We start from the raw sequence: 27,343 nt of genomic DNA, 5'->3' as shown, positions 1-27,343 counted from the left end.
TGATCATAGCTTAAATATCTTGTCTGGTTTCTTGACTGCATGTGACAAAGAAGTGCTGTGTTCACTTGTCTGTCTGCACTTTAAGTATTCTCTTCACACACTATAGGGATGGCTGTTTTCAAAAATGGAATACAGTGTTGTGTTATACTGACATCTCAAAAAATTTGGTGATAAACACTAGGCTTCCTTTCATCCAACAAAGATGTTGGCAAAATCTTACTAATTACGTAAGAGTAAGACATGTTATTACTCATTTGGTTTATTATTAAAAAACACACCTCCACACTACTGTTGAATCAGTGCACTCCAAACACCTCTCTATACTTTATAGTGTAAGTTGTCTTGCTAAAATAACAAATCTGATCATGTTACTTACTGACATAAGAAATTCTGGTAGCAGCTACCTGCTGGTCCCCAGACAAAGTCCAAGATCACTGATATAAATATAAGAACCCTGCCTACTTTTCCCTTCACCTGCCCTCAAACATTCTCTAATCTAGCCACTTTAAAGTACTTACCATTTCCCTAACACATCATCCTCTGGTATATCTCCATGGTTATGGGCTATCCCGTTTAATAGCATTTTTTTCATTTTTTCTCTGCCTGTTGGCCTCTTACAGAACTTTAAAGAATCAGCTCAGATGCCATATTTTCTGGGAAGTCTCCCATAACTCCTCCCGGTGTAGTGAGTCTTTGCTGCTTCCATTGTTCCTGCCTCCCATTAGCCTACATTATGAGTGCAGTTTTATCTCTACACTGTGTGCTCCTAAAGTCCATGTCTAGTCTTCATTACATCCCTGGTCCTTGACTTATGCAGGCCTTCAATAGGGAACATAGGTTTGCTGAGTTCAAATAACTGCTGTTTTTGCCCCAACCTGTGTAGACAAAAGGACAAAGATGGGTTTCCTGGGCAGTTCTACCTCCCCTGACAACTATGGCTTCTCTCTACCGTGAGCCTGTTAATATTAATAGCTGTTTTTGCTTAATGCTTTGGCTTCAACTGCCATATTATGAGTCTCTCTTGTCCAGCTACTGGGCAGTTATTCCCTGGCACTTCAATATGTAAAGAACTATCACCAAGAGATAAGGACCTTAAAATACATTTTAAAAACCCAACAAAAAATTTGGCTTTCTTATCGAAGCATACTGAGCTTAACAAGTCAGAACTTCCTTATTCAGCAGAATGCATTATATATAAGTAAATATTGATTCAAATGTGTTTTTAAATCAGAAGATGGTACCATAGGCAGTCTCTCTTGATATTTATGAGTTGTGATTTACATAAGGATAAATCAGGAATATTTTGAGAAAATTTATCACCAGAGATTGGAAGCCACAGAACAGCACAGTCATGCCAAGTTTATAAACTTTAAAAAAGTAAAAACAATAATTCCTAGACCACTGAGCCTTTTTCCTAGCAGAAGAACATAGACTATTCTTTTAGAGTATAAGGCTGGCTACAGATGATCTCAGAGTGGGATATTGTCTGATAACATCACTACTAATACTTTAGAACTTGATGGTGGCACAATTCCATCAATAAATCTGACTCGTGATTGATTCATTTTTCTATTTGTTGGGCTTTAAAATATACCATAGTTCCCTCATAATGTGCGTTAGAAATAACATTGTCTTTTGAAACTTGTGTCATCAAACCAATCTCCTTCAGTCTAAAAGCATCCAGAAAATTTTGTTAAATACAGAATAAATCCATCCATTACTAATTACTGAATGTCCACTGTGGGTCCACTGTCCAGCACATGGCTAGGTACTATAGAGAACACACAAAAAATTCAATGTATAACTCTTTGATGAAATTTAAAAATGACAGTGAGGCTTTGTATGTCAGGTTCTTTCTGATTTGAAAAATGTGTTTTGACTTTTTCAATAAGTGTTTACAGAGGACTGCCCACCTGCAAGGTACTGGAGTGAGGCTAAAGGGGAGGCCGCAGACATAGATCCTGAATTCAGGCCACATACAGTAAGACATTGCACAAGAGACTTAGATGAGAGAAATCGTGAGTCTTAATAAATGTGCCAAAGAAGTGGTAGAGGAAATAGAAATTTGTAGCTGGAAAGGGGAAGGATCAGAGCAGATACTGTGGCATTTGACATTGTGGCATTTGAGTTCCACCTCGAAAGACAAGAAGAATTAGAGAATGAAAAAAATTAGAGAAAAGTCATTTTAGAGGGAATAACATGAACAAAAGTTAATGAATAGAATATGTTGAGAGCAAAGAGGTAGTTCAGTTTGAAGCTCAACAGAAAATACACATGGAAAGATAGGTTAAGGGAATATATAGGATTCTGAATACTAGGCTCAGGAATCTGAAAATCAGTCCAGAAGCAATAAGATTATTTTTGAGGGCATTGTCAAAATGGCAATTATTTCAGGTAAATTTAACAATGGTGAGATGGAATTAAAAACAGATAAAGGCTACTGAGACTATTGCTTCTGCCCCAACCCAGGTATGTGAGTTGAAAACACAGTTATGAGTCTTCTGGTTAATATTTATAGCTGCCATCAAATAGAAATTTATTAACTGCTCATGGCTTCTTGCTACACAAAGCTTTGGCTTCAAACACATCATTATGAAGTCTCATGTCACTGGCACTTGACATTCTGTGTGCCTTCTATGTGTACAGGACTATTCTGAGTGTTACAAGAGAATGCTTCTCTTTATATATACATATTTTATAAAATGCTCACCATCCTAAAGAAAACCAAACTTGTAGTATAATTTCTATATTCTACACAGACCCTCAACAAATCATGAATTGGACTATTTTTGTTGTTGTTTAATCCAGAGAAGATAGTGCTGTATCTTCCCAGGTGTAACGGTTATTTATATAACCATTATATATCCTATATCTATATCTATATCTATATCTATATCTATATCTATATCTATATCTATATCTATATCTATCATCTATGTCTATATCACCTTGGCTGGGCCATGGTGCCCAGATATGTTGTCAAACGTTATCCTAAATGTTTCTATGAGAGTGTTGTTAGATGATATTAAAATTTTAAATGACGTACTCTGAGTAAAGTAAACTGCCCTCCAATCAGTTGAATGTCTTAATAGAGCCAAAGACTGACCTCCCAAGCAAAGGGAAATTCTGCAGCGGACTTGGACTTGACCTGCAACATGAGCTCTTCTCTGGGTCTCCAACTTACTAGCCCACTTTGCACATTTTGAACTTGCCAGTCTCCATAATTGTGTGAGCCAATGTCTTAAAATAAATCTACACACACACACACACACACGCAAACCCTACTGGTTCTCTTTCTCTGGAAACCCTGACTAATACATTGGTGAAACATGCCAGTGTTTTCACAACCTGCTCCATGTCTACCTGAATCATCCTGTGATCATCTTCTCTAAAAATGCTCTTGACATTAAATTTATGGAATGACAGACAAGGGCAACAGAGGGGATGTCAAGCTTTACTGGGCTTTCTTTAGCAATATAAGCCCTACACATTTCATAAACACTCCACTTAGCCCAAAATGAGCTATACAATGGTCTTCTATTTAACTGGAAGGAATGAAGGTAAGTTTTCCTAACTAGGAAATCTGGCAGTGATGATCCTTCTCACTGAGTTCCAAGTAATACATTAATGAATCTTCATATGTAATTTCAACAAATTTCAGCTAGGCTCAAGACCATTCCAAGACAGTGTGAGCCATGATATAGCCACCAAGTCCGAGTATCCTGGCTAAGAGAAGGCCAATCAGTCCCCTTTTAGAAACTCAAGCCCCATATTCACATCTTTGTAGCCAGACTGACACTACCTCATGCCAAGTGAGCCAAGAGTGTTGCCCTCCAAAAAGACTGTAGTGAACAAATTCACCATGCTTCTAATCTGTTTTCATCAGTCAAATCCCAAAGCATCTGGTCCCTAGGTAATTGGTGCTTAATTATACCATCTTCCCCATAAAGACTTTACTTACTCCCTTTGGACTTCTAATGTCAGGGAGAATGAGTCAGGGAAGAAAGCCCATGAATTTGACTTTGATTTGTGAAAAAGAAAATGTGTAATTTCAGTGTTTTTTGTTTTTGTCTAACTTCTTTGAGTGTTTGTGTTTTTGTCTTGATTTCACATTGCTAATATCTTTTTTCACAATAGTCTTAATAACAGTTATATCAATATTCTCCCTTAAGGAAAGCACTGGAATCTCCTGAGAAACTGGGATGGGCCCTACACCCAGAGATACAGATTTAATTGATCTGGGGTGCAGCATCCTGGGCTGATCACTGACTGCTATACTTCTGTCTTGTTTAATCAACCACTTTGATTACAAATTTCCTCTAATCTTCAGAAAGATCTCTATACTCTCCTTCTCTGTCTATATGTCCCTCCCTAGCAGGCTTAGATGCCTGGTTTATCACTCCAGAAGTTCCCTTGCCCATGCCAATATCCTAAACTCCTTTGCAATCTTTTCATCATACCTCTCTGACAAAATCTTAAGCCTAGATGACCCTGTTTTTCTGTGTCTGGTAAACTGCTGAGCACCTCCAAAAAGGCTCATATATTTTATAATAATTCTAACAATAGTATCACCATGAATTCATGATCATCAGCCTCAGCTGAGCCTTCAAGCAGTGACTAGCAATCCTACTAAATTTTACTCATTTACTCCCTTTCATATTCCAACTTACTCTGTCCTCCTCAAATATCTGAAATGATCCCCTTTCTTTCTTAGTATGCCAGCCTCCCATTTTTAAAAAATACTCCTCCTGGCCGGGCGTGGTGGCTCACGCCTGTAATCCCAGCACTTTGGGAGGCTGAAGTGGGCGAATCATGAGGTCAGGAGATCAAGACCATCCTGGCTAACATGGTGAAACCCTGTCTCTACTAAAAATATAAAAAATTAGCTGGGCGTGGTGGTGGGTACCTGCTACTCGGGAGGCTGAGGCAGGAGAATGGCGTGAACCCAGGAGGCAGAGCTTGCAGTGAGCCAAGATCGTGCCGCTGCACTCCAGCCTGGGCAACATGGCAAGACTCCGTCTCAAAAAACAAACAAAAAACTCCTCCTTTAACTCTATTTCCTCCCCTAGTTAAAGCTTTATCCTTTTTGTTTCCCTTGACCACATATCTTGAGTTATCTATATTCATTGTCTCTCTTTCAAGACTTCCACCCATTTCCCATGACACTTCATTCTGGCTTCTGCCCCCATCATTACAACAAACTCATTCTCCCTAAAGTCCTTCAAAACATCAGTTTTATTAATCCAAGAGGACATTTACAGGATCTTCTTACTTTACCCCTCATCAGCACCTTAAATGATTCTCTTTCCTTGGCCTCTGAGATGCCACTCTAACATCTACCCCAGTCACAATTCCCACTCTTGTCAACTTTTCCACTTGGCCTTTAAATGTTGGAGTTCTCATGGCTCAGACGTATGCTTTCTTCTCTCACTTCATTTTCACTCTGTACATGATCTCACTTACCCCTGTGGCTTCAATAGTGTGCATAAACCATTGTCTTACAAATTTATACATTCAGGTATCTCCTCTGATCCAGGACTCAAGACTGCACTGTGTCTCCTTGAGGATGTCTTAAAAAGGCCTCCAAATCAAAATATCCCCAAACTGAACTACTGTTCCTCACTTTCCTTCAACCTTTACCTGGTCTCCCTCTAGTGTTTTCCATTCAGTTGAAGAAGCCCAGTACCTTGGAGTTTACCATGACATCCCTCACCAGTACTGTCTAAGTCAGCACTAAGTACAGTCAACTTTACTTCACAAATATATTATAAATCTATTAACTCCTCTCAATCTTCAGCATCATCATCCTGGTCCAAGCTACCAATACCTCTGGCCTACAACAGACTCATAATCCAGCTCCCTGAATATCTCTTTCCATCCTCCTCCATTCATGCTTCATAATAGAGCAGGTGACCTCCTTAAAATGCAGACCTGATTATGTCACTCCCCTGCTTCAAACCTTTCAATGGTTTTCTGTTGCTCTTAAGTAAAAACTAAAATACAGCCTACATCATTGCGTAAGATGTAGTCCCTGCTTACTTTTCTGGCTTCTTCTTGGATCATGTTCTTTCTCCGTCTTTAACTCTGACTACACTGACTTGACTGTTTTTAGTTCTCAGAAGTACAAAGTATCTTCCTGGATCCTATTTTTTCTCTACCCATTATGTTCTTTCTTTTCCCTCTTACTTAGATCTCAAATATCCCTTTTTTGAAAGCTTTCCCTAACCATCAAATCCCAACCTGAGTCAGGTTCTCATATATGTTTATTTCACATTACTTAAAACAATTTTAAATTATACTTGGTTAATGCCTTTCTCCATCCTAGACTGTGAAATCCAGCAAGGCAGAGGCTATTTCTGGGTTGCTTATTATACTATGCTAGCACCTAGTCCAGTGCTCTGCTGGGGAAAGTGTAAATGTTCAATAAATATCTGTTGAATCAATTAGTGTGTTTATGAGTTAATGAACAAATGAATTAATGAATGAGGATGAGAGTAATGATGAATTTTCACACTCAGGCTATCAATATTCATCTTTATATTCCCTTGCAGCATAATCCCATGAATCAGGGCCAGGCATATACTATCCAGTCCAGTTCAATATAACAAATGTTTTGAGAACTCAGGGCATAAGCTGTGCGGAGAAAAAACATTTAAGGGAAGGACTAGGAGGGTTTGATCTGTGTTCTACAATCTGGGCAAGGAAAATCAGCATTCCTATTTTACAGTCCTTCTGAGTACTAAACAAGAACTAGTCATATCCACTTCATGAATGAATTCCTTAAATCACTTAAATCACTTTGTAAATATATTAAAAAATCACTTTCACATATTTTTAAAAGACAAGTCAACAAGTATATTCTGTAAGGACTTATGATGATCCAAATTCAGTACCTAGACATGTACCCAAACCAACACTAATATATCTCCTTCTATCTTCCAGTGTCCATCTTTAGATAAATTTACAGTACTATATCCCAAAGTCTTATACAAATTCTTGGGCTTAAGCACTAAAGATATTAATCAAAGTCCAAGTCATTTATTAAACTGCAAGTGGCTGTAAAGCAGAGTTAATGCAATTTGTCAGGTAGAGCAAACCAAGAAATGACTTGACCTCTGAGCTTTTAGGACCCCTTTGAAAAGCTGAGTAAAATCACTAGGGAAGAGGTTAAAATTCAACTTTGCTTTAATATTCCTCTTCAAATCATGGAAAGTGCAAACATGCGCCTAACAATTTCAGATTATGAGTGATAACTTACCAAACAGAATATTTCCTGAGTTTTCCCATGAGGATTTCTTAAAAGTTCAAAATGCTATCTATGTTCAATAATGCAGTTATTATTAATATCCTTCCTTTCAAAATTATGGGTTTTTTAAGCAGCTGACCTTTGACTTACAAAATCCTCAATCCTAGAGATGTCATTTTAACTATTATGTTTTTTGGACATTAATATTTTACTACTTAAATTTGGCAGCATTTTTTTCTGGAAAGTTTCTCCGTGCTGTATCAGTGTTTTAAAATTTGTGATTTAGTAAAATTAAAACAATTTCTTTTTAAAAAATGACCAGGACAGTGTTAGGCTGCATTATTTATCTATTGCTGCGTAACAAATTAATCAAACACTTGGCAGTCAAAACAACAAATATTTATTTTCTAGGAGTAGGGGCCTAGAAGCAGCTTAGCTGGGTGGCTCTGGCTGATGGTCTTTCATGAATCAAGCTGCTGGTGGAAGACTGCAGTCATCTCGAGGCTCCACTGGGTGTCAAGGCTCCATCTTGAAGTTTACTCTCATGGAGGCTGTGGTTCACTAGGGGGTCAAGGTTCCATTACTCTCATGGAGGCTGTGGTCAAGAGGCTTCAATTTCATACTGGCTATTGGTCTGAGGGCCTCAGGTCCTCATTTGAAACTGCTTGTAGGATCCACAGTACCTTTTCATGTTAGCCTCTCCATAGAGCAACTCAAAACATGGCAGCTGGTTTTCCCCAGATTAAATGCCCAATAGGTATGAGACAGAACAACCAAGACAGAAGCCACTTTGAATGACCTCTGAATGACCTAGTCGCTAAAGCCACACATCTTCACTTCCACTTTACTCCATTTAATAGAAATGAGTCACCTGAGTTCGGCCCACATTCAATGGACGGGGGGAATAAAATTCCACTTCTTGGAGGGAGGAATATCAAAGAACCACCACATAGGCAGTGGTTAGAAGCATGGGAGTTGGACACATTTGCAATTAGGAAGATCTGGGTTTGAATACACTGTGCGACTTACCAGCTGTGGGTCCTTGAACAAATTATTTAACCTCCCTACATCACAGTTTCACCAAGTGTACAATTAGGTCGATCATGGGTTTTGTGTGGGATTAAATGATATAAAAAAGGACTTGGTATAGCCCTTGATCATAGTAAGCACTTCATTAATGTTGCTTACACAGAAGTAATTGCTTAAGCAAACTAATTGAGTGTCCGTAAGTAGAGAATACATAGCCCTTTGCCCTCTAAGAGTTTATAATCTAGCAGTTACTAAAGTAAGCCTGAATTTAGAAACCAAAAAGCTAATGCGATTTTTTTTTCTCTAGAAATCAGAGGAATTTCTAAAGAGAGGCAGTCAGAAAAGTAGCTTATGCAATATAAGAAAATATATACCAGGCTTAAGCTTTTTTTTTTTTTTTTTAGAAGAGAGGATGGCTCGGCAAGGTGCCTCACACCTGTAATCCCAGCACTTGGAGAGGCTGTGGTGGGCTGATCACCTGAGCTCAGGAGTTCAAGATCAGCCTGGGCAACCTGGCTAAACCCTGTCTCTATTAAAACTATGTATATACAAAAATTAGCTGGGCATGGTGGCATGTACCTGTAGTCCCAGCTAATTGGGAGGCTGAGGTAGGAAGACCACTTGAGCCCAGGAGGTGGAAGTTGCAATGAGCCAAGACTGCACCACTGCACTCAGGCCTGGGCGACTGAGCCAGACCCTTTAAAAGATAAAAATAGGCCAGGTGTGCCAGGTGCCGTGGCTCACGCCTGTAATCCCAGCACTTTGGGAGGCTAAGGCGGGCGGATCACGAGGTCAAGAGATCGAAACCATCCTGGCCAACATGGTGAAACTCTGTCTCTACCAAAAATACAAAAATTAGCTGGGCATGGTGGCCTGCACCTGTAGTCCCACCTACTCAGGAGGCAGAGGCAAGAGAATCGCTTGAAGCCGGGAGGCAGAGGTTGCAGTAAGCCAAGTTCGCACCACTGTACTCCAGCCTGGTGACAGAGCAAGACTCCATTTCAGATAAATAAATAAATAAAAATAAAAATGATAAGAAGAGAGGCTGTTTTTGCAACTGAAATTTTCTCAGAACTGCTGTGTATAAAATATGAAAGCACACTGCTTTGCAGGACTAAAGGCCCATAAGACATCCAACATGGGTCTGTCCTCTGGACGGTCAATAGTCCCTGAGGCTTGGTGAAGCATAGTTTGCAAAGCTTCATTCACAGATTGTGCCTGTAATTACTTCTATAAGGTATCTAAGGTCACGGTTTAAAACCATAACAACTTTATGTAGCCATAGAAGCAAAGAAAATGGTTTCCTACATATGTTCTAAAAGGTAATACGTCTTCTTTAAAAATATGCAATGCTCTAAACATTAGACTCTAAAGGGATTACCTTTTGGCCAATCCCAGCTTATTCCTTCTACGAAGAAAAGCACGTTTTTACATGATTGCCTCCTCGTATCTTCTTAGAAATTAGATATCATTCTGAGCCAATAATTTGTGTTTTACATAGATTGTGTTATTAGATACTAACTCTAGGCTTCCAACAACTTGTAATCAAAGCAAAAATAAACAAAAAACCCTAAAGCCCGTTCTTTTCTGAATTTAGAATTATAGGTTAGAGAAATTTCAGCCCTGGTTAACCTAGTTATTCATGTTGTTTATCTTCCCAGAGCCAAAGCTCAAATAATTTGCAAGAATTTCTACTTTTGAACATCATGCCCAGAGTTCCAAGGCAACCAAGGGTAATTTTCAGTTGGGCCACTCAAAATATAAAGATTAGTCAAATGTTTCACTGAATATTCCACATCCCTCATGTAACACTTAAAAAAGCAGTAACTATGTAAAGACTGAGAAAAAGAGGTCAACTATCCAAAACTCAGGCACATTATACAATAATAAAATACTTTAAATTATTACACAATATCGATGTCCTGCCCTTTGGAGATGCTTCTGTGCCTGTTATTAGCCATGTATCAAAAATTTATTTATTATTAGATTACGGGACTTTCTGAAGAGCTTTGTAGTCAATTTATGTGGATATCTACATATTAAAAAATAACATGTTTTACAGATATTAGGTAGGTTTTGAAAATAATCCACAAATTCAAGGCTGAAACTTAATCCAGCTCAGAAATAAGTATATACTATGCATCCAGCTCTGCTGCAGTTTGACAATATAGAGTTTTCAAATTCTGTATACCTAGAAAAAGGACACCAAGAAGAGGGGTTAAGCAAGTGGAGAAGTGTGGGAGTAATTGAATACAGCATTAGGAGTGTAGGCTCTGAAGCCAGAAAAACATATGTTTTAATCTCAGCTTTGTTACTAGCTGTGAATCCCTGGGCAAGTAACTTAACTTCCCTTGATCTCATTTCCACAGCTAAGTTACTCAAGGCTATGTGCCTTACAGTTATCAGGAGTAAGTGTGATGTGCACACTCAGTGCTAGGAACATTGTACAGACTCAGTTCATGTATGATTTAGGGGGTCCTGCTTTACACCAATGTTCAGGGCACACATTCAAAATCAAATTTCTTCCAAGTTATCCTACTCTTATGAGTACCTCCTAGCTTACCAATGAGGACTCAGCTACATATATGTACACTGAGTAAAATTTGGTTCTTGTTGCTGTGATAAATTTAATTAGTTTGGAGAACATACTTTGTGTCCAGCATGATGTTGGATTAAACATCATTATATTTTCTGTTATACAACTTGCTATCTGGTTGCAAAGGCCAGTTAGTTTAACACATGAGAGGGCCCAAATTAAAAAAGCATATGCACAGTATTTAAAAATCATAAAATCAAAAGCAGTGCACTCTTCTGGATTGAATCCTGGAACAGAAAAAAAGATGCGAGTGGAAGCTCTAGGGGAATTAGGATGAAGTCTGGATTTTAGTTAATAGTACTGTACTAACGTTGGTTTCTTAGTTTTGACAAATATATCATGATTATGGATGTTAACATGGGAAACTAGGTGAGGAATATACAGGACCTCTACAATTTTTGCAAATTTTCTGCAAACCTGAAATTAGTCTCAGATAAAAAACTTACTTAAATAAATTATATTGTGTTATCCCTTAACTTGCCAAAAGTATTCACCTCACCTAAGGAGGCTCTCTCATCACTGGCAAGGTAGAAATCTCTCTGACAAACATCTCTACGCAGGAATGGCTTTTATGATTGACTTTAAAATTTAAGTTTCATAACCTGCTAATAACCATCTAGATATATCTTCCATTTTTATTGTATGACAATAATACAGGCACCTTGTCACAGAAGTCAAAAGAAACTCATCTCTGGCCAGCAGGACTCTTCTGAAGGAGGGAAATCTCAACAGTTCAAACAAAATAAACACTTCAGGGACTCATTAAAGCCCTAGTTTGGTTGTTTGCGGAAAGGAGGAGAAAAAAATAGCAACTGTTATCAAGAGGGTCTTTTATAAGTGAAGGTTTCATGTCTTTACTCTCGAAAAGATACTGTAGGGAATTCTGTATATCTGCAGTGCCCAATATGTGCCAGGCATTGTTTTGACTCATTCCTTGTGAAATAAGAATCATCACCTGTTTTTTGCAAATAAAGCTCAGAGAGTTTAATTGGCTGAGAGTCACAAAGATAGTAAAGATAAGAAGGGTTGTGTTCAAATCCCGTCAGACAGATTTGCGTGAATCCAAAGCCTACTCCATGCCCTTTCCAAAAAGTCAACCTATCTGTATGCTTTGGCTATGGTTGACATCTCAACAGGCATCTGCCAACCCTAATTTATGGGTGAATCTGTGTGTGTTCCCAGGGGAAAGAACTGCTGGTCAAGTACCAGTTATCTCAATCACATTCCACCCATTCAGATAGTTAACACAGCTAACTACCATCCTTCCATAAAAATGGCAGAGATAAACAACATGCTATTCCATAGTTATAGCCCATGTTAATAGGAGGGACTGTGGTGCTGCAACAAGAGCTCTTGAAAGAAAACTAAAAGAATTGAGTTATAAATCTGTCACTGAGACTGTGAAGTTTAATCCTAGAAGAAAGTTTTGTCACTTCTCAGGGCCTCCCATTTCCTCGCCTATAAATAAAGTGAGGATATGAGACTCAAATATTTCAATGGGGATCTACTGGCATTTGAGGAGGCATAATAATTTCCTATATAGGACTGCCCCTGGCATCACAGAAATTTAGCATTTCTGACTTCAGGCACCAGAAGCCTACAACTCTTTCCAGTTCTTATAATAACTGTATTTCCCAATGTCCCTATGCACTACCTAGCAGAAAGGCAGGGGCTTGGTTGAGAGCCGCTGGTAGATGATCTCAAGTTCTGTGAGGCCTTATGGCTCTATTGAGCCAGGACTGTCAGCATCAGCATATGGCTTGAGAGCAGGAGTAGAGGAGGTAATTTCAGGTCAGCTCTGCCATTGTAAAGCCCATTCAAGATCATATTCTTGAATGGAAGTCATATTGTTGGCATCTTTAATAGGCCTCTTGGAACATTGTTTAAGAAAGAAGTTTTAAGATTGAATTTACATAATGTTCAGAAAAGATAAATGTGCTGAAATACCACACAGCAGCCACCACTATCCAATCAGCAATAGGCTCAGGGTGGCCACTCCAATAGCCCTACCCAAGGGATGAGCCTATATGCAGCGACCATAATAAGCAATGGGAAGAGCTTCCAATGGATAACAAATCCACAGCCTGGTACTCTCTGCCTGCTCCCTGTTACCAGTAACCCCAGTGAGCTCAAGATACGCCTCCTGGTCCTCAGTTCCTAACCCCTTGCATGAAACCTCTCCAACCCTTCTTCTTATCAAAAAAAAAAAAAAAAAAAAAAAAAAAAAAAAAAAAAACATATCTCAAGTCCTGGCTCAGGAGCCATGTTGCCCATGGAGGCCACTCTTCCAATCCCTCAGTCCAAACAGATTGTCCTTCTCTCTAAATAAATGTAGCATTTATAGTCTGTAATGAACTTTTCATTAAGTTGTACAGTCATCAACTGTTCCATAGTCACACCATGAATGTACATTAATAGTGTTGCCTTCTAGCTTGAATGCCTGGTACTAAAGTCAAGAGTCATGTTTTATACTACTTTTGTATTCCCTAGTGTCTAGCACATTCCTGGGAACACACAAATGGATTGATAAATACATGTTCTGTTTTTGATTTTTCACAATGATACCAAAAATACCACTAGCCTGGCCAGACTTACATCCTGTAGGCTAATTAAAAAAAAAAACTTATTTATTCAACATCTTTTCCCAAGTAGTTTTCAAAGTACTTTTCAGATTATGTAAATAATTCTCTCCCTATATGCACTGAGAAAAATAAATTAAAACACTAAACTTTGTAGGACAAAAGCAAAGAGAATTAAAATGTCATGCTCCATAATAAGTATACTAAGATCTGGCAAAGTAGATATGTCTCCCAAGTCCTACTAAGTCCTAGATAAAATGTGAAACATATATCCATCTTGCTCCAAGTACTAAAAACTTCTAAATGTTTCCAAGGCTGTGAACAGCATAGACCTTGGAAAGCAGGTCATGAAGTTTGGGTGACATCATTAATCTAAGGAGAATAATAGCAAATTTGCATTATGAACCTGATCCTAGCCACATCCTTTTGCCCTCAAATTATCCACAAACTTCTCATCAATGCTTCCATATTTCTCTCTGTTTACTACATATTAAGGCCACCTACAAAATATTTACTGAACACCTATTCTATGGCAAAGCAAAGCATGGTTTCGCCAGTGTCTCTATGGGAAATAAGGTGCTACACTGAAAGAATGAACATGAAAGTAGTAGTTCTTCTTTATTCTTGCTTCTCTTTCTTTAATCTTTCTGATTTGCTGGGTATAAAAATGATGCCTTTCCTTTATCTATTTCATCTTGCCCAGGGATTCTGGTATCCTCTTCTACCCCCAGGGGAAGAAGCCACTGAAGAGGCTCTATCTTCAGAGTCTTTACACAATTTGTCATTCACATATGCTTTGTCAGATTAGTCTTCATTAGTTTGGCCAACTTAGAGGCTTTCTAGTATAACAATCACGTAGCTTGAAAGTGTGCAGAGAAGCAGCTGATAGGGTGAATTGGGATCATGTGCACACACTGACGAAGAACAAAGGCTGCCTTTCTGACCAATGGCAATCAAAATTGAATGTCTGACTGAGGTTTCTCACCAGCCATCATCAAATTCAAGATGAGCATTTACAGCATTAATTATGCACCTTTTCTCTCAATAAGCACAGGGAAAGAACTATCTGTGATTCTGTTTTGTAATGATAACACTCTACTTTCATTGATATGGCAATTCAAAGTTTTAAAAGATAGATAAAATGCTTAATACAATAAAGTGCATTTTTTTAAAGCAAGAAAAGAATAAGGATTTTTCTTTGGACTTTATCACTTATTTAATGTACTGTATTCTAAAGGAATAGAGGGGATGCCTCTTTTAAGACTTTTCAATAGGCTACTTCAAATGTTTAATTTTATAAACAACCGAGGAAAAAATCAAGGAGTTACTACACCAAATGTCTAGCACAGTAGGTTGTCAACCATGGATAAGTACATAAAAGTACCTGTTCAGTTTGCAAAATCTTGATGTGTTCCACTTCCCTATCAGGGAATTCTCTACAACTGTGCTGAATCCCTGTGAAATGCACTTCTTCCCTATGACACAGGTTGTCCACCATGGATAAGTACATAAAAGTACCTTTTCAATTTGCAAACTCTTGATGTGTTCCAATTCTCTATCAGGGAATTCTCTACACCTGTACTGAATCCCTGTAAAGTGCACTTCTTCCCTAGGATACCCTTTTTGCTTAGAAGCCAGCCAGCTGGAGATAGATTTCTTTTTAAACAAATTCACAACCTAAGAAGTATAATTCATGGGGAATATAATAATATTAGTCTAAAGAAAACTGGCTGAAGTCTTATCAACAACAAAAGAAGAAAGCCCTAATCAAAACAGTAAACACATCTGGAAGTTTGAAAGACTCTGTAGAAGAAGTTATCTGCTGATTTTGGAATGGAGTATTTGAAGGTAAGTTTAGATGCTGATTAAAAGCAAAGAGCCCAGCAATTTCTGACAAAATCACTACCTTCTTATAAATCATTACTAAGTAAAATTAGTGCCTGGCCTAAGGCTTTATTTGCCTATATTAAAAGGTAGGAAGAAGCACTGAAGAAAGAAATTGAGACTAAACAACAATGACTTTTCCATCCTTTTAAGAACCTGGTACTCATCAATGAATTTTCTTTAGCACAAAGAAAAAACAACAACAAAAGAGAAAAATACTATTTCAGAAAGACTTTCTGCATCAGATAGTGATGAGTTGCATTGTTTTAGAATGAAAGCAAGAAGCACGGTTTTGATAAAATTTTTATCTATTTTATTTAATTGATTAAAAATTAATGATAGAATAGGCAAACATTTATTGATGCTTACATTTAAAAGAAGAGAGGAGTTCAATAATTAAATGGATTCAAACAATAGCCCTGAAGAGAATTCTAAGGGGTCATTTTGTTTACTTCTCCTTTTTGCTTGTTTTTAACATACAAGAAATATGAAGCCCAGGAAGGTTAAATAGTTGGCAAAAAATGCAAAGCCCATTAAAGGCAGAGCTTGGAGAGGACCCAGGTTTCTTGACATCTAATTTACTATTGTTTCATATTATATCATCCTAACTTAGATGTTTCTTATAGCAAAGTAAACCTTTGGTTTGAAAATTGCATGTCCAAGTACTTGCCAATGAGTCTGTTGTAATTTTGGGGGGTGAGGACTGGGAGGTGGGGAGTTGTGAAATAAATTTTTGAAATGTAAAAAAAGGAACTGAATCATTGATTATTTCTTCCCTTCATATCGCAATAGAATAAAGCAAAAAAGCAAATGTATATGAATTAAGACCATAATGCTGGGGATAAAGTGAAGAAACAAACACATACACACACACACACCCACACCCACACACACACGGGACTAGCATGGACAATTTTATCTAAGTGCACAAAACTATGATTATTCCCTTGTCTTGATCAAAGGTCTTTCAAAGGGCTTTTGGTAGGCTCAGATGTCAGTTTATATCACAGGTTGGTTTTTTCTCTCTCATCCTCCCACCCCACTGCACCAAGAAACATAGTCATTTGTTTCACATTCAGACTTGCTGAAAAACTGACATTGTCTTCATCGTCCAACATAAATGTTTGTGTGTGTGTGTGTGTGTGTGTGTGCAGGAAGACAATGCTGTGGCAGATTCTTAGCTTGGTGGCAAGGGGAATTCACAATTTAGCTGGAAGCCCAAGACAGATACATAAAAGAGAAATCAATCACACCAGGTAGGTGCCCAATGCACAGTTCAGGCCTCTCCTCTGGATAAGCCAGATTTGCTACCTTCTTCCAAGGCAGCTAAGACTTGGTAAGCTAAGAGTAACAGGACCTTTGTCCAGCTCATGTCCAGACCTACAACAGGACATGGGACCTGCTTATGGAGTGTGAACACTTTAGACTTTCCTGTGGCATTGGCAAGCCATTTACCTCCTGAGAAAAAGTAGATGGTTGACTTAGTCATGTCCTGCATGTGCATCTTAAATCCCAGTTGCCCAAGGAAGTATCTTTATTTGATGTACTTTCACTTCATTTAAGGCCAGATGGCATATTCTCTGGGACTTTGGCAGAACAAGCCTTCAGTAAATGCCTGATTGCTAGTACTGACTCATGTTCATGGAAGCAGACACAATGAGGCCTATGAAAAAAATACATCATAGTCCCTACCTGTCTATAACATGTAGCCTCAACTTGTTTATCTTTGGAACATTCTACTTCTGGTATTTCGGGGTTGATATTCCTTGATAGGGAGAAATTAAGGCACTATTTGCACTGTTTATAGAATTTTATTTACCCGCACAGTATTATACTTTCCATAAATTTATAGTACACTGAGGCATGAAAAAATGTTTTGAAGCTATTATAAAAATGCTTTGATTATGGATGATTAATAATCTGAAAAGAACAAGTTATCTTGTTTATAGGTACGAAATTAATCAAGAACATAATGAAATGGCTAAAGAATTTCATTAATATTAATCTGTCTTAATAGATATAGAATGTTCAGAACTACAAATTATAAATCTTTTGTTTAGAAAACACACATTAGGAGGGACGGTCAGTGATATGGTTTGGCTGTGTCCCCACCCCAATCTCATCTTGAATTGTAGCTCCCATAATCCCCGCGTGTAATGGGAGGAACCCAGTGGGAGGTAGTTGAATCAAGAGGGCGAGTTTTTCCCATGCTGTTCTTGTGATAGTGATTAAGTCTCATGAGATCTGATGGTTTTATAAAGGGTAGTTCCCCCGCACATGCTTTATTGTCTGCCACCATGTAAGAGTGCCTTATTCCTCCTTCACCTTCTGCCATGATTGAGAGGCCTCCCAGCCATGTGGAACTGTGTGTCCATTAAACCTAATTTTCTTTATAAATTACTCAGTCTTGGGTATGTCTTTATTAGCAGCATGAGAATGGGCTAATATAGTAAATTGGTAATGGTAGAGTTGGTGCTGCTGTAAAGATACCCAAAAATGTGGAAGCAACTTTAGAACTGGGTAACAGGCAGAGGTTTGAACAGTTTGGAGGGCTCAAAAGAAGACAGGAAAATGTAGGAAAGTTTGGAACTTTCTAGAGACTTGGAGGGCTCAGAAAACAGGAAGATGTGGGAAAGTTTGGAACTTCCTAGAGACTTGTTGAATGGCTTTGACCAAAATGCTTATAGTGATATGGGCAATAAAGTTGAGGCTGATGTGGTCTCAGAAGAAGATGAGGAACTTGTTGGGAACTGGAGCAAAGATGACTCTTGTTAATGCTTTAGCAAAGAGACTGGTGGCATTTTTCCCTTGCCCTAGAGATCTACGGAACTTTAAACTTGAGAGAGATTATTTAGGGTATCTGGCAGAAGAAATTTCTAAGCAGCAAAGCATTCAAGAGGTGAAAAGAGCATAAAAGTTTGGAAATTTGCAGGCTGATGATGCCATAGAAAAGAAAAACCCATTTTCTGGGGAGAAATTCAAGACTGCTGCAGAAATTTGCATAAGTAACAAGAAGCCAAATGTTGGTCACCAAGACAATAGGGAAAATGTGTCCAGAACATGTCAGAGGTCTTTATGGCAGCCCCTCCCATCACAGGCCCAGAGGCCTAGGAGAGAAAAATGATTTTCTTGGCCTGCTAGGTGCAGCCTAGGGACTTGGTGCCCTGTGTCCCAGCCCCTCCAGCCATGTCTGAAAGGGGCCAAGGTGCAGCTCAGGCCATGGCTGCAAAGGGTGAAAGCCCCAAGTCTTGGCAGCTTCCATGTGGTGTTGGTCCTGCAGGTGCACAGAAGGCAAGAACTGAGGTTTGGGAACTTCCACCGAGATTTCAGAGGATGTATGGAAATGCCTGGATGTCCAGGCAGAGTTGTGCTGCAGGGGCAGAGCCCTTATAAAGAACCCTTGCTAGGGCAATGCGGAAAAGAAATGTGGGGTTGGATCCTCTACACAGAGTCCCCACTGGGTTACTGCCTAGTAGAGCTATGAGAAGAAGGCCACCATTCCCCAGCCCCCACAATGGTAGATCCACTGACAGTTAGCACTATGTGCCTGGAAAAGCCACAGTCGATGCCAGCCATGAAAACAGCCAGGAGAGGGGCTGTACCCTGCAAAGCCACAGGAGCAGAGCTGCACAAGGTCATGGGAGCCCACATTTTGCATCGGTGTAACCTAGATGTGAGACATGAGTTCATTTTGGAACTTTAAGGTTTAATGACTGCCCTATTAGACTTTGGACTTGCACCTATAGCCCCTCTGTTTTGGCCAATTTCTCCCATTTGGAATGGGCATATTTACACAATGCCTGTACCTCCATTGTATCTAGAAAGTAACTAACTTGCTTTTGATTTTACAGGCTCATAGGTGGAAGGGACTTGCCTTGGTTCAGGTAAGACTTTGGACTGTGGATTTTTGAGTTAATGCTGAAATGAGTTAAGACTTTGGGGGACTGTTGGGAAGGCATGATTGGTTTTGAAATGTGAGAACAGGAGATTTAGGAGGGGCTAGGAGTGGAATGATATGGTTTGGCTTTGTCTCCACCCTAATGTCATCTTCAATTATAGTTCCCATAATTCCCACATGTGGTGGAAGGGATCCAGTAGGAGTTAATTAAATCATGGAAGTGGGTTTTTCCCATGTTGTTTTCATGATAGTGAATAAGTCTAATGAGATCTGATGGTTCTATAAAGGGCAGTTCCCCTGCACATGCTTTCTTGCCTGCTGTTGTGTAAGACATGCCTTTGCTCCTCCTTCACCTTCTGCCATGATTGTGAGGCCTCCCCAGCCATGTGGAACTGTGAGTCCATTAAACCTCTTTTTCTTTATAAATTACACAGTCTTACATATGTCTTTATCAGCAGCATGAGAACAGACTAATACAACGAGAATGTACAATCAAGGGCAACTGGTTCAAGGCAGAGGAGGGTAGAACCCTATAGTGGATGAAAAACTGCTGCAAGAGTAGGCAAAAGGGGATTCAGCAAGGAGCATAATGTTTGTTTTCAAGTATGGTAAACACAGGGAAAAGAGACTAGATTCACTGTGGTCAGCTCCTGAAGGATAGGCAAGTGGATGGAAGAAAATGTTGATTCAGTATAAGACAGAACTTTCCAGAAATGAATCTTTCCTAGAATGGACTGACCAATGAAAAAGGGAGATTTCCAACTGATTATTTCCAAGAAGAGATAGACTAGACCATTTTCATAGATAGAGGTTCATGCACCAGATAATTACCTCTAAAGTAATTATCATCTTAAGTAATTCTTTTATGGGACATATTATTTATATTATCTGTTTCAGGTTGAAAAAAATTACTTGCCAGAAAGACATTCTGTACTGTCTTGTTTACACAATTGGCTGAGGGATGACTCCAGTCTTACCAAACTTCGATTCTTATCAATTGAAGATTGAAAAGGTGATTAGGTGATTTGAATGCTCATAATATTTAAATAATTACCACAGAAATAATAGGGTTCTTTTTAAAGAAGAAAAAGTATTGGCTTGTATGGACACACGTAAACACATTAAGAAATATGTTATTTTCATTACTGACATACTTTTAAAAAATTGTTCTTTAAAAGCAAACCAAATTCCCATAGTTGTGCAATTTACCAGTGGTATGACCTGAGAAGTGTAATCTTCAGGTTAGCAGATTTAAAAAACATAATCCATGCTTTTTTCACTAAGCTAAACAGTTTACTGTCTCACTTTCTCACTGCGTCACTCACATATATCTTTACATTAACAATGCTTACCAGGAGATAGCCAAAGAAGGCTAGACAAGTTGGACCAACTGCAAGATTTGTTTCCCTGCTGCAAGATTTGCTTCATGCACTTGGAAGAAGCATGCTGCAACTGTGGCTCCATTTATTATATTATGCTATAAACATTATGTCCTGAGCTAACAAGATACTCAACATGACAGTCCCATAGGTTACCAAGTACTGTAAACATCTGTTTAAGCAGGCGCCAGAGACAGCATAGAGGAGGCCTCTAGTATCCATTTTAAAGTGGTTTATGATGTGGAGTCTGCTGTTTAAAAACTAATAATAAAAAACACGGGCCCAAACCCTGGCTAGAACAAATTTTTGTGAGCACAGTTATGTTCATTTTGAAAAAGAATGCACTCATCTCGTCACTTTGTCATTGCATTTATAGACTTTCATTTCACACCTTTGCCCATTAAGTGTTGGCTTTCCATGAGCTTCAGGAGACCATAACTATAATTTCACTGTGATACATTTACTCCAATAAAAAAAAAAGCTAAATGTTGACACACCAACTTTCCTTAGATTAATGCAAAACAAAAAGTTTATAAGGGTGGAAGAAGACGATGAGAGACGGGACAACTCCTTTAAGCTACACATGATGTCTTCCAAAGGTCTCTAGGCCAAAACACATCCTTCTAGCTCCATCCAAAGGCCCATTTGAAGGGAAGCCATAAATAGCTGAAGACTCCTTGAAATCTAATCTGGAAATACTGAGCTTTGCTTTTCTCAAAAGGAAAAAGAGCTCCCAATCACTGAATACATGGAACCAACAATCCTGCCTGCTGCATCAATTTTGTTTCTATGCAGCATTTTAATTTCTGGAAAGGTTTCAACATTTATCATCAGAAAAATATACTTCTAGGGTGATTCAGGTGGAAGCTAGCCTGGAACACCAGTTGCTCAGGAAACAGAGCCTGACCTGCCCCAATATCCCATGTCTACAAGAAAAGATGAGTGTCTTCCTAGGCACACACACCAGGGAGCCTGAACACCTCTGAAACCAGCCAGTCCCTGGACTGTGGACAGCAGCACCCTGAAAATTTCAAATTCATAGCTCCAACCTGTGTCTGTCTCCGAAGTTCTGTACTCACACATATTATACATCTCTTAGACTTCCCAAACGCCCTCCCATGCAGTTCTCCTGAGAACTCCCCAAACCCTCACTTCCAGTCCTCAGCCACTCAGGGCAATGAGTTTAGTTATTTTAAAGCCCTTAATACTTAATCCTATGCAGAAACTACTCTGACTTCCCAACACTTTGGCCTCCCGTTACCTTTCTCTGTCCCTTCCAAGGTCTCCTGGCGGCACAAACAGGCAGGCGGCACCTCTGTGGCCTCTTCCACCCTGCACACCCTACTGGCTCAGGCGCCGACACGCCTCCCCAGGCGCACACTCGCGCGCGCACACACAGCGCACACGTACACTCATTCAGGACACACAGTACGCGCCAGACCGAGAGCCCCCGCAGCTCGGTCTCAGCAGGCATCCCCTCGGGCTATATATAAAGCACTCGCCCCAAATAGACTTCCCCACGCACTCGCAAGTGGGTGACCCTGCCCCGCACCCTCTGCGCCGCCAGCGCCCTCTCCCTAGACACGCGGCCACCCCATTGACCCGCAGCCTCTGGCAGTTCTGTCAAAACTTTAAGCCTGGTTGATTTTACAACCACTAGTGTGTCAGAGGCTGGGGGAGGTCGGCTCGCCACAATTTCCACTTACCCCAGTTCATGTGGACTGGTGGCCGTCACCCTACTGACCCCAGTTCCATCGGTGCCAATGTGCGGCTGCGGCCCGCACAAACGCGCAAAAGACCGCGCGCTCTGCGCGCTGTGTCCACGCGCACAGCTCGACCTCCCCAGTCTCTCCAGTCGCGCTGCCGGGGATCCTTCCCCGCGCAGCAGCAGCAGCCTCGGCAGTTCCTGCCTCAGCCAGGCAGATGATGGCAAGCAGAAACACACTAGCAAAACTTTTATGACTTTAACAAAACTGTCTCCGGAGTAAACCCCTCCACGCACCCTACTCGCGGGCCAGAGCAGACGCCAGAGTGGGATGGTTCGTCTGTCGCCCGCAACTCCCTGCCGCCCCCACCAACTTCCAGACCCACACACATACACACACACACACACACACACACACACGCACACTCTAGATTGGGTTACAACAACCCACCAGCAGAAAACAACTTCTTCGCAAGGAGGAGGGGAGCACAGCCAAGTCATCCGGAATAAAAAAATTATCCGTGTAAATATATAAGACAGTTCCTCCCATTTTCATAAACAACTAGAGTCCCAGGGTTCACAGGCCCCCTGGCACAACAGGAGGAAAATAAAGCCAGACTCCCGGAGCCCCACTACAGTACCTCCGAGCTTCGCTTCTGATCAGAGAGCGCGGGTTCGCGTCTGCGCTGGGGCCAGTGGTGCCGGGGCCTCGGGCCCGCGTGGCCCCAGCCCGGGGTCCCCGCCGCCGCCCGGGCTCAGCAGCAGCCGCCGCCGCCACCGCCACTGTAGCAGCCGCTGCTGCCGCCGCCGCCGCCGCTCCCTAGCCCTCCTCCTCTTCCCATGGCTGCGCCCTGCTTGGCAGCTCGCGGGCTGTCAGGCTTGGGGAGGAGAGAGGGGGCGGGGTGAAACGGGAAGGGAGGATGGGAGGGCAGGGGTGGGAAAAGGCGGCCACCGTTCACCAGGGGTCACGCCGGGCCTGGCCCGCCGTCCCCCAGATCCAGGCTGCAGAAGCGAAGGGGAAGCGGACGTTCAAGGAGGCCAGTTCGAGAACTGCTGCGGAGAGGCCGAGTGCCGCCCGGGCCAAGCATTCCGAGTTGCTGGGATGAAGTCTTCCCGGCGAAGAGCTGGAGTTGGTGCGTGTCACTCTCAACTGAGCTCCGCGGCTCCTCCTAGAGGAAAATATTGGTAGTTGCAATACACTTCCTTCCTCTCCGCCTGCCCGTTCCCAAATGAAAGCAGGACCTACAGGAGCGTTAAGTGCAGTTCACAGGCTCAAAGAAACACTTACAAAAAGGTTAGCTATCCTCAGGAATGAGAAGAAGATCAGCAAGATACCTTGGAAAGCGTGTTTAGCCATCCAAATATTGCCTTTCCATCAGCAATCAAGTTCCAAACTCCTGCTCACTGGGACACAGTGAAAAGATAGTTAAAACTACGAAGGGCTTTATTGTGGAGGTTAGAAGACGGAGACAGAGAGAATGAGTAATTTACCAAGGACACTCAGCATGTTAGCAGAGAGGTATCTGCTAGAGGACAGGGATGCAGGGAGAGCAGACACAGGCCCCAGCCTGAAGTTCCTGAGCCAGGGAAAGCGTTTTAACTCTGCCTCACGCTGGACATAGTTCATCTGTCAAATGCGAGCCCTGCCTACTTCATTCACAAGAAGTTGTAAAAGTGCTGCAGAAAGTTAAAGTTGTGCATAAGGATGTCATTTTTGTACAGCATCAAGCCCCGAGTCACTATATGCTTTTCTGAGCAGAGAGTACAAAAGTCTAGCTCCAGGTTGTCTCAGATCTGAAGGAGTAGCTAGTCATGCGATCTTTCCACTATTTACTGACCGTCAATTGTAATGTCACTTACTTACAAGCTTCTAACAGCTTTGGCTTACTAAAGGCTTTTTTTTTTTTTTTTTTTTTTTTTAACAGAGCTCCCAGACACAAACACAAGTTGATACCCAGAGAGAAATGTTTAAACAACAACTTAAAGGAACCAAGTTTCTTTTCTTTAGAATAAAATATCTATAGGGCTTTGAAGTAGTACACGGGAGCCAAGACTTGAGAAGGAACAGAGGACCAAAGACTGTGGGATAGCAGATATCACATAAGATACCCCTATTTTCAAAGGAATCAAATAAGTGAAAAACTGTTCCTTAGAATGCTTTCAGAAGCTCAGCTGTGGCTCAAATACCCCAGCTGTTCCAGACAGACACCTAGAATGAACGAAAAAGGAAAGATTCTGGAAGGGGCATGTTTTATCATGGGGTGGGATGGTTATTGATCCTGAACTACTCTTGTTCTATCCCATCTAAGGATAAGGAGGCTTTTATTTCCCCTAAGACTCTTCCCCAAACCATTGATTTCTGGGGTTTCATACTTTGCTGGAGCAATAGTGGTGCTTGGCTGTGTCTGGAGCTTTTAAAAGGGGAGGTACCCGTATACAGAAACTTGGGAAAGTAAAAGATTAGGGCACAGTCAAGAAAAGCTCCTGCTGGGTGGTCCATACACGCCAAGCTGGCTGACAGGGCAGTCCTGGCAGGAGTGGAGACCAGACAGGCCTCAAATGCTGACTCCACGCCTGTCTGAAATGACCTTCCAAGTTGGACCTTCTTCAGAGCCTGGCACTACCAACCTCTCTGTTTATATCCTCTCTGTGCCTTCTCATCCTTTGCCCTTCTTCCCTGAGCTAGAGAATCTTGATCTAGTTTAAGAGGTGCCAGACGGAGTCATAAAAGATATTCTAAATTCTATTGTTTATGCTCTGAGATGAGCTCAGGGCCATACTTAAAAAAAGAATGGACTTCCTTTTTTTTTTTTTTTTTAGATCTGGGTTCAGCAATATCCTCCATTCTGTGTGCCATGAAACTAGACTACTCTGGCTGCTGCTCTGTCTTTGATTTTTAAAAAGTCATCTTGCACAGAAAACATAGGAAAAGACACTTCGGTTAATATTATAGAACTAGATATAAACTTGCAACTGACGTGAAGGGCAGTCTATTTTTAAGCCTCGTGAATAAAGGTCCCTCAATCTCATATATGACCAGGTATTGGTCTATAGTAGTATGTGCCTCTTTATATATTCCAAATTGTGAGGGAAAATGTAGCAGGTATTGAGTTGATTAATTTGTTATAAGTTAAGGCATGCCAGAGCACATTTACCTTCTGAAGAGTGAAACTGCATTTGCTCATGGTTTCCACTCTGCTTGGAAGATCCTACTTTGTCCACCCAGAGAAATCCTTCTTAACCTTAAAGTTCCAATCAATTGTTTACTTTCTCTCTGAAGCTCTTCCTGACTATTCCCCAGGGTGGAATTAGTTAATTCTCCCTGTATCAGCACCTTTATAGGCCTTTATATCTTCTTTTATTAAATATTGCAGTTTTTGTTGATATGTCTGCTTTTCTCATTAATTAAGAGATTTCTGAGGGAGAAACTATATATTCTTAATATCTGTACCTGCAATGTCTAGGTTAGTGCCCAGTATTTATAGAGTTTATAGAGTGTCCAATAAATAATCAAATTGCATGAAAATTTGTATCTCTTGGGTTTATATCTCAAACCCAGATCTCTCCACAGAGCTCCGGCTAACAACTGGCTATCTCCATTTTGATGTCTAACAGACCTCTGAAACTTGACATGTCCACATCTGAACTCTGGTTCTTTCTCCTTAAACATACTCCAATCACAGTGGGTGACATTTCCATCTCAGTAGATGGCAACTACTTCCTGCCAGTTACCCAGGCCACAAACCTTTGAAATCATCCTTACTTCTTCTCTGCCAATCACATTCCACATTCAAAACTCTGTCTATTTCTTGGAGAGGTCCAGAGACACCTGGTCTGAACCACCAGAATTTCTCAGATTACTGCAGTAGTCTGTCAACTCAGCTGGTCTCTTTGCTTTGACAAACCCCACCCCTAACACCCAACCAACACCAACAACAACCCAAGGTGTAAATTCAGTTGCCATAGTCATTCCTTTTAAAACTAATATCATGCCATTCCTCAGCTCAAAACCCTCCAATGGTTCCCCATTCAAATCAGAATAAAATTCAAAATGGCCCATGAGACCCTACATGAGCTTTGTACCTTTGCCCCACACCTCATCTCCCATGAATTTCCCCATCACTGGGTCATCCATTCTGCTCCCAGCACACTGGCCTCCCTGCTGTTTCTTAAGCAGGCCAGGCAGACTCCTAACTTGGAGCCTTTTTGCTGGCTTTTCTCTCTGATTTAAACACACTTCCTCAAATATTCATTTGCTTCCTCCTATAGTTCCTTGAAGTCTTTACTCAGATATTGGCCAACTTATCTTGTCCAACCTCTTTTACCTTCTTATGGCCCACCCTTCCCCACTCTTTTATACATCCCCAGTAGGGCTTAGCAAAAAATATAAACTGCCTTGAAGACAATAGAAACAATTAGAAAATAATTCTGATTATATATATTCAAGTGCAGATGTCTAGGTCAGATCGCCATCTCCCCAAACCATAAAACACCACAGTATAAACTTCCCAAATCTACAGTTATCTGAGGTTAGAGCATGGCTTTGCTCACTCTGTTATACTATAAAGTGCCAAAGCTTCTTCTCAAAACAAAACAAAAGAGGAAAAACACTTAAAGTAGCATTTTATAGCTGTTTCGTTTTATAGCATTTGTAGTTGAAGAACATAGGATTGCTAGTCAGGAGCCTTGGGGTCCTGTGTGGGTCCTCTGTGATTTTGGGTAAATTAGTTACTAATCTCACAATGACTCCATTTCTTGGCCTATAGAAGGAAGGGGTTGCTCTCTGAGATCAGTCAGCTGTAAAATAAAGTATTAGATTGATATTTGTAAATCAAATTATGATATCAAACATTTGTGATAAATTCTAAATTTATTTGAATAATATTTGACCAAATGTCCTGGTACCATGCCCTAGCAAACTTGACACATCGAGGTGGTTAATTTTATGTGTCAATTTTGCTAGACCACGGTACCCAGATATTTGGTCAAATATTATTCTAGATTTTTTTGCAAAGGTATTTTTAAGG

At 40.5% G+C, this 27,343-nt stretch overlaps 1 protein-coding gene across 4 annotated transcripts in view; it reads right to left on the bottom strand.

Moving 5' to 3' along the window:
• Positions 1-23,468, bottom strand: part of GHR (growth hormone receptor) — a 299,293-nt gene extending 275,825 nt beyond the window's left edge. For 2 of the 4 annotated variants that reach the window (XM_004088210.3, XM_004088209.3), the window contains exon 1: positions 22,318-22,464. Coding sequence is in view for 1 of the 4 variants with exons in the window: in XM_004088209.3 (XP_004088257.1) it covers positions 22,318-22,327 (10 nt within the window). In the remaining 3 variants the exon portion in view is untranslated. Of the gene's footprint in view, positions 1-21,872; positions 21,925-22,317; positions 22,465-22,957 lie in introns of those variants that run through there. The other 2 variants (XM_030814020.1, XM_030814019.1) reach the window with 2 other exon arrangements.
• Between the last annotated feature and the right edge of the window lie 3,875 nt (positions 23,469-27,343).

This window comes from Nomascus leucogenys, chromosome 6 (genome assembly GCF_006542625.1).
Source record: "Nomascus leucogenys isolate Asia chromosome 6, Asia_NLE_v1, whole genome shotgun sequence".
Taxonomy (NCBI): domain Eukaryota; kingdom Metazoa; phylum Chordata; class Mammalia; order Primates; family Hylobatidae; genus Nomascus; species Nomascus leucogenys.
The sequence above is the reverse complement of the archived record's forward strand: the minus strand, read 5'-3'. Positions and strand labels throughout refer to the sequence as shown.